General features: G+C 52.8%; 1 protein-coding gene across 1 annotated transcript; it reads right to left on the bottom strand.

Annotated features, from left to right (window-relative positions):
* Positions 1-5,239: 5,239 nt before the first annotated feature.
* On the bottom strand, positions 5,240-6,046 carry LOC112957724 (olfactory receptor 14C36-like). The gene has a single exon (XM_026051456.1). It carries the CDS (start codon positions 6,029-6,031, stop codon positions 5,240-5,242), a length of 792 nt encoding a protein of 263 aa, XP_025907241.1. The 5' UTR covers positions 6,032-6,046.
* Positions 6,047-8,485: the final 2,439 nt, after the last annotated feature.

The raw sequence follows: 8,485 nt of genomic DNA, 5'->3' as shown, positions 1-8,485 counted from the left end.
GGGAACCCTGCTGAGCAGATGGTTCCCTGCCCCTGCTCACACCTTGCGCTGGGTGGTGCCTGCACAGGGGCCATGTGCAGGGCAGCAGAGCTGGCCCCAGGCAGGAATGGAGTGCAAATGAGAGCCATGATGCTCCAGAAGCTCCTGTTGGTTGTGGAAGGGGACTCAGTGCTGCTAGTGGGGCTGGGGCATCTTTCAGGGCTGCAGCCAGCGGCACCACCTGCCAGTTCTCCCAGATCCAGCACAGAGAGTTGGCGCCAAGGTCTGCAGCTCCCAGTGTCCCCTCTCTCATGTCACTCTCAGGAGCACCCCTAGATGTGTCACCTCCTGCCTGAAGGCAGAAAGGAGCAGCTGGAGCTTCTGTCTCAGCCCTTCTGACCCAGGTTCTGCCCTAGTGTCAGCCCACAGGCTCTGCCCTGGCTCATCTTATGTCTGCACACACCCTCTTCTGAGGCCAAACCAAGTCCTGCAGAGCAGAGCTCTTCTGGAGCTGACCACCATGGGGTGCTGAGGGCAGCCATGACACTACAGAAGCTCTCAGGCTTGAGGGGTCCTGGAGATGAACCTACAGCAAGGGAGCTGGCTAACAAGTTGTCACACTTCATTTGGAAGGAGACTGTTCCCATGTGCCAACCGAATGGTCATCAACCGTTTGGCCAGGTGGATGAGGAGAGTAATAAATTGGGAGTTACTCATGGGAGAAGAAGACTCCAGCAAGAGAGAGGAAGTGATGGCCTGGGATGGCAGGGAAAGGTGCAGAGAATGTGGACAAAGGAAACCCCAGAGAGAGCCATGAGGTGCAGGGAGCTCTGCCTAGGGATGGACAGAGAGCCAGTGGGTAGTGTAAGGGTGAGGATGAAAAGGCAGAGCAAGAGTGGTGGCCTTGTGTAGATCTCTGCTATGGAGGCCTGAAGAAGTGCAGCCTGATAGCGCAGAACTGGAGAGAGGAAACTTCATCCTGCTCCCCAGTCAGCAGCTCCGAAGCGGGCTCTGAAACTGGGACTAGAATTTGGAGGTAAGGATGTGGGGGTGGGTGTCCCCATGGAGATGGTCAGGACATTGTGATGGTCACCACCAAGGCATCAGGATGGGGATCCCCATGGCGACCACTAGGGCTTTGTGAGGGGGTGGCATCACACCCACAAGGCCATTGTGAGGAGGTGGTCCCCATGGTGACAATGCCCCTGTAGGGAGAACAGACCCCAAGGTCTCCACTCTGAGAAGAGCAGCTCCATCAGGAGGGAGCAGCTCCCCTTGGTGCCAGTGTCAGTTCCCCACAAGAGGATCCTGAACATGGACAAGGAGCGGCAGGTGACACCTGCTCTCAGCCTTCAGATGGGCTCTCAGGCTGGCAGGAGAGTGGGAGCAATGTGAGCAATGGGGCTGAAGGGAGAGGTGGGCAGCAGAGATGGCACCAAGGAGAGCACAAGGATGGTGAAGAAGGGGAGCTGAGCTGACATAGGCAGGGGCTCTTCTGAAGCGAGCTCATTTATTGCTGACTCTGGGCATTATCTCAGACAAAACACACCAACCTGGGTGCTCCCAGGGACACCTGGACTCTAGGAACTCTGTGCTGAGTATGGACAGGGCCCAAAACAGCTTCTGCCTCAACCCTTCTGTGATCTCTCCCATCTTCTTGGGTRGGTGAGTACTGCACATTTGTCCATTACAGGTAGCTAAGAGCCCCATGGGATAGTAGAGAACTTCCTGTACTGACATGCAAAACCTGCTTGGTAAAGGTTGAAACAGAATACATTCTACTCTTTGTGAAGTGCATTAATTGTTTTGAATGTGACCAGATCTAGAGTCAACAGAGTGTTTGTGAATGCAGGGAGGCATAAATTCACTTTAATTAGACATGCGATGTATGATCAGGAATGGGGAACACATCAAGGAGCAACATACGTTAGGCGGGCCAGGATCTCTGTAACTTCTGAGTACCTTAGCCAGTGGGGAAAAGCAGAAGGCATACGTCAGTTGGGAAATTAGGATAAAAGCAGGCTGTGCTCTTCTGTAATTTGAGAGAGCCCACAGGGGTATGCCCTCATGGACTCTCTTTATTCGAATAAAGTTTTAGGTCTTCTCTGTTTCCTTTGTAGATATTCAGTTCTCGATAGCGAGATTTTCTGCAGTTTGGAGTGGGAAGCAGAGCCAGACAATCAGGGCTCCCCCACAACTCACACTACTGCCACGTGTCTGTGCTCCTGAATGCTCCTCAGAGTGACCCCAGGTTGTTTGCAATGCCAGGAGATGTTTTCTGGGTTGCGCTAGCTCTGGCCTCTGGTGTTTCCCTGCGAGTGCCTGAATCCCTCTCCAGTGCTCCCCTGGAGCTTGCTAGGGCCCCCACTGCCTCTCCTGGGATTGCAGAGCCCTCCTGTCCCCAGGCTTGCCTGAATTTAGTGCTTTGTCTTTGGGTCCTCCTACCATGGACTGCCCCTTGTTTGGTGAGGCTGCACTCACTGCCCACCCCCACATATCCCTGGAGATGCCCTGAGTCCTCCTGCAGCCTCACGTTCCCTATCACAAGGATGGCCATCTGCCATCAGCACTGTCACCTCCACAACGGACTCAAGCGTGCAATTCAGAGATCATTGAGCATCTCCCCTGGCAGTGTTCCCAGGGATATGAACCCCACATCTAGACCTTGGTCTCTGAAAGAGACCTGGAACATCTGTCCTATGAGCAAAGGCTGAGAGAGCTGGGCCTGTTCAGCCTGGAGAAGAGAAGGCTGAGGGGAGACCTGAGCAGTGTCTGTAAATACCTCAAGGGAGGCAGTGAGGAGGAGGGGCCGGCCTCTTTTCAGTGGTGGACAGCAATAAAACTAGAGGAAACGGCCGCAAGCTGAGGCACCAAAAGTTCCACAGGAACTTGAGAAAACACTTTCTGACAGTGAGGGTGACAGAGCACTGGAACAGGCTGCCCAGAGAGGTTGTGGAGTCTCCTTCTTTGGAGATCTTTAAAACCCACTTGGACGCAGCCCTGTGCCACGTGCTCTAGGTGACCCTGTGTGAGCATGGGGGTTGGACTAGATGACCTCTGAGGTCCCTTCCAACCTTAAGCATTCCATGATTCTATAATTCTATGATTTGGGTGCCCATGGCCTTGTCCTGCTGGAACTTGGGAGACATATGCACATGGAAACACAACCTCACCACCACTTGAGTAGGGGAATTCCCGCGCTCTTGACTCTGGTTAGAGCACAGAAGAACAGCATGAGAAGGCAGAGAACAACTCTGAAAAGAAAAATTCCTGCTGCTCTTGCTGAACATGTCCCCAGGAAAGCTTCTGCACCCTGCTGAAAGCTACAAGGAGAAAATGCCACAGCTTTTCTGTTTTCTGGGCAACCTAATCACCTCCCCCTGCCCCTCAACAGCAGGTGAATACTGCTGTCACATATGGCTCTCATCCCACAAACTGCTGCCTGACTCCTCTCCCCTCCACACCGCTTGGGGCTTTGGAGACCTGGTGAGGGAAGGCAGCAGGGCACAGTGACAGGAACTACCACCCTCACAGGACAGGGGGGCTGCTGTGCCCACAGGGTGCTGAGCTCTCCTAATGGGTAGCACCCATGGTCTCAGCCCACCTTGACTTGCTGGAGAAACAGTTTCTGCCTCTGAACCCTCTTGGGGACAGTGCTGTCACCAAGAGACACTGCAAAGGGAGCTTCATTCTTCTCATTCTCTTAAGGGCATCCAGCCTGGCCCCAGGAGGAAGCCTCCAGGTCAGGTGCCCCTTGTCTGGCTGCCGTGCAGCTCTGTGCTGGCAGTGGTGCCCGTGTCTTGGCACCGTCCCAGTTGTGGGGCACTTGTCCGGGCTTCAAAACTCTCGTCCCTGTTCGCAGCCCCTGTTTTGCCTAGACATGGAAACTTTCCCCCTCAGTCTCCCTATATCAGACCCAAACATGGAATCCCTGCTCCAAGGTGGTTCTTCAGGGTCATGCTGATGTCGTTAGTTAAGGAGCAGACTTGCTCCCTCCCACGCAGTCCCGGTGACACACATCCCTGTGTTTCAGGCACCCCTGTCCCATCCTGCAGCCCTCAATGTCCTCTGGAGAAAGGCCAGAGGGCTGTAGATGAGGTCCAACATGGGAATGTGCCCTTAAGGTCTTCATGAGGGGGACAGGCATGAGGTGGAGGTTTTTGGACAAGGGTCAATGATGAGAAGATTCTCATAGGGCCAGAGATGAGGGGCTGTTGTTCAGAGTGGGGACGTGGGACCGGGACCAGATTATGCAGATGAAGGCAATGCCAGGTTACGCAGATGAAGGTTACGCCATTGCAGCTGCTGCGGTGCCCGGATATGTGCGCGGCAGCCGACGAGGTGGCGCTGAGCCTGTGCCGGGCACAGCTGGGCCATGAGCGGCAGGTCCCGCGCTGGCTGGCCCTGCACGGCCTGCTCATCCTCTGTGAGGAACCTGCCACGGTGAGTGGGCACTCACTAATGGTGCCTGTGTCCAGAGCCCTTCGACTCCTGGCACTGTGAGGAACCGCCGCGTGTCTCCCTGCAGGTGAGGGAGATGCTGGAGCTGGTCCCCGACGTGGTGCAGCGGCTGCAGGACGTTGATGGGGAGATGGACACCAAAGTGCTGATGCTGCTGCACAATGTTCTGCACCTCGTCGTCCCACGGCAGAGCGGCCACCTCCGCATGCATCTTCCCCGGGACCTCCTGCCCCTCTTCCCCAATGTGAGCACAGCAGCAGGGAGCTGCTGGAGCCCCTTGGGGTTCCACTGTCACAGTGCTGAGGCTGCACTGAGAAAATCCCCTTTTATTAGTGGGAAGAGAGCTCTGGCACTGATAGACATASTGATGGAGGGCMTCAGGSATAGGCAAAGCTACACACCCTGGTCRCTAATTTGGTCTCTCTCCCTAATCCAACTCCTGGTCTCTAAAGGGAGCACTGCACAATTAGGAGCTTTTTACACCAGAACTCATGGAGAAGCCTGTTCAGCAAGCCCTTCTCAGGTGCAATTTCTTAGGCACATTTTTAGACACCAGCCTTGGAAGAAAAGGTGCAATGGCTAGAACCTACTTTATTACAGAGACAGAGTGAGTGGGCCAATCCTAATACATCATTAGATACAATTCAAGGTACCAGGTAAGAAGGAGCAAACTTTATAAGGGTAAAATGAATGAAAGTACTTGTGTAGCAACATAATAATTCCTTTAGTACAAATAAAAGCCATAATAAAAATAACATGAAGGAACAATGCTCAGTCCATTTAAGGGATACAGAAGGAGTCATTTGGGAAGAGAGATGRAAATGTTAGCACGTCTGAAAGAAGTCCATGAGATCAATTTCCTYAGGGCARTCTTGAGCTCCTTATTCCTCATGCTGTAGATGAGGGGGTTCAGTRCTGGAGGCACCACCGAATACAGAACAGCCACCACTAGATTCAGTATTGGGGAGRAAATGGAGGGAGGCTTCAGGTAGGCAAATGTGCCAGTGMTGAKAAAGAGGGAGACCACGGCCAGGTGTGGGAGGCACATGGAAAAGGCTTTGTGGCGGCCCTGCGCAGATGGGATCCTGAGCACATCTCGGAAGATCTGCATGTAGGACACCACAATGAAAATAAAACAACCAAAGCATAAGGAGACACTAACACCAAGAATTCCAACTCCCCTGAGGTAGGAGTGTGTGCAGGAGAGCTTGAGGATCTGGGGGATCTCACAGAAGAACTGATCCACCTCATTGCCTTCACACAGCGGAATGGAAAATGTGTTCCCAGTGTGCAGGAGAGCATWGAGAAAGCCACTGGCCCAGGCAGCTGCTGCCATTTGGACACAAGCTCTGCTGCCCAGGAGGCTCCCATAGTGCAGGGGTCTGCAGATGGCCACAAAGCGGTCATAGGCCATCACTGTGAGGAGAGAAAATTCCCCTCCTATGAAGAAGACAAACAGGAAGACCTGGGCAGCACATCCCAAGTAGGAAATGGCCCTGGTGTCCCAGAGGGAGTTGGCCATGGATTTGGGGACAGTGGTGGAGATGGATCCAAGGTCAAGGACAGAGAGGTTGAGGAGGAAGAAGTACATGGGGGTGTGGAGGTGGTGGTCACAGGCTATGGCKGTGATGATGAGGCYGTTGCCCAYGAGGGCAGCCAGGTAGATGCCCAGGAAGAGGGAGAAGTGCAAGAGCTGCAGCTCCCGCTTGTTTGTGAGTGCCAGGAGGAGGAACTCGTTGAGGGAGCTGCTGTTGGATATTATTTCCTTTGGGGCACAGGAGTCCTGTGTAAAGAAGGAAAGAAGGCCAAAAGTTAGAGCAGGTTTGTCTGAACCAAAGCCTTTCAGTTTCTCAGAAATCCCTCACATTTCCTCTCTACCTTATTTCAGGTCCCTTTCTGCTGCTCCAGTATTAACTGACTGAGTGTGTCAGGTGCCGCAGGGGCCTCATAGCTCCAAAGAACTTGTTTCTGCTGTGCTGCGGGTATAAATGGATGTGTCAAAATACCCTTCGACTGTATTTGTCTATGAAAGGCATTTAATTGCTTTCGTTGCTTAGAAGGGACTTGGTCAAGAGACCCAGTGGGAATATTCTCTTTTCAACAGGACAATAGCTGAATGCAGCCCTCACCCGAGTCATGTCTGAAGGAGAAGATCTTTGCGAGGGATTCATCCCCATCAGTCTCGCCCTCCTCAACACAGATATCTGTATCTGAATCTGTCACACCAGATTGCAACTCCAGTCAAATGGGAACGGATTGACCTTATCCTTTCTAGATGTGTAGATGCCTAGAAGTAGACCTTATCCTCATGTCATTTTACCATCCATTCCCTTATTCCAAGCATTGCAGAGCGTAGCTCTGAAGCACAAAATCAGCAGGAGTGTATATGTAATATATATGATGGTGCACGCATAAGCACACAAAACTGTCTCCTCACTGTGGGAGCATTCTCTCATAGGGCAGAAATCTTTGGCATTTCACGCGTTTTCAGCATGAACCCTTGTGCATCCCACCAGGAAAAAAAGAACTTGCAATCATAGGCCCCAGCAGTGAGGGGCTTCATCTGAGAGCCTTGCCCCTCACTCTCCTGCCCTTGCACCTCATTCAAATGAAGGACAACCACGCTCACAAGTCAGCTCTGTTCTCCCTACAGAAACCTCCCAATAGCAGGGAAGTGTCGAGGGGCATCTCCATGAGTGCAGGTAGAAAGGAGCAGGTCAGATATAAACCCTGATGCAGCAGCGTAGGAGAAGCTGATGCTATCTAAGTAGTGATGGATGGGAGAGAAGACATTCAGAAGCCTCTGGCAGATTCACTAATGAGTCTCAGGATGTCATACAAAGCTGACAGTTCCGTGTCCATTTTCCTCCTATCAAGTGGAAGGACATGCTGAGCACCATATATTTGGCTTCTCTTTCAGACAATTCCTATCTTGCCTTTCCCTTTGAAAAGTGCCCTCTGAAATGTGCTCACAGCTAGACCTGTGAGAAGACCTGACCCACGCAGCAGCCTCCCTGCAGGAGAAGGAGCCTGTCTTGGTACAGGATAATCCTCCCAGCCAGAACTTCTCCCCTCAGTCCTGTGGGGAGCTCCCTGAGTCGGCTCAGTGCTGACCTCCACAGGCAACAAAGTCACTGCAGTAGACAAATAGCACCTTTGGGTGCAGGGACCCTGCTCTGAAGTGATGACCTCTCACCCTGTCTGCACAGCCCAGCTTCACATCACTGCCCTTTCTGCTGGGGAAGGCAGCAGGATGCCCTGCCCCTATGTGCTATGTTAGAGAATCCCTGCTCTCAATCAGCTCCTCTTCCTCTGCACTGGAAAAGGCAGGAGAAAGAAGCAAATATTGCTGTCAGCCATGGGGTGGGATGGGTTCTGAAGTCCCCTTCAAGAAGATCAGCAGCACTGTGCTGTAAGCAAAAACTCACCGTGTTAAGGGCTGTGCAGATCTCCTCTGTGCTCCCGCTCCACACTGCCCTTCACCTCTCGCTGCCTTCTCTCCTCTGCTGTGTGCAGCAGCAGGCAGTGCCCGCAGCCCTGCTGCTCTTGGCACAGCAGCTGCTCCTGCACACAGTGTCTCTGGGCAGGGCTCACAGGCTGTCACGAGCTGCCTCTGTCCCAGGAGCCTGGCCCCGCTCAGGAGCAGAGGCCCAGCTGAACTCACCAATTGCCCTGTCCCTTGTGCTCCCTCCTCCTGGGATATGGGCACGAAACAACTAAAAGAATCACAGCTGTGGTCCTGTCCTAATGAGTAGAGAAAGATGTATTCCAAAATTGCAGTGTATTTCATCAGAGGATGACTATCTGTGCAAGTTAGAAATGTCCCACTCTGGAAGGCCCTAGTTAGGAAACCCTTCCTAGCCCCTACTAGGACACCCACAAAGGGGCAAAAAAGGGAGCTCATGGATTCAAATGATTGAATCTGGGCATTCCATGCTGGTTCAGAAGTTCTGGATCTGGGATGGCTTTCACATTGCTCCTGTGAACTCCACAAACACACAGAAGGTTGGATGCTGCTCGCCCACGCTGAAGTGTGCACAATACT

The sequence above is a fragment of the Nothoprocta perdicaria genome, unplaced genomic scaffold (assembly GCF_003342845.1).
Source record: "Nothoprocta perdicaria isolate Ctin4 unplaced genomic scaffold, notPer1 scaffold_750, whole genome shotgun sequence".
NCBI classification, from domain to species: domain Eukaryota; kingdom Metazoa; phylum Chordata; class Aves; order Tinamiformes; family Tinamidae; genus Nothoprocta; species Nothoprocta perdicaria.
Note: the sequence above shows the minus strand (reverse complement) of the source record. Positions and strands in the feature narration are given on the sequence as shown.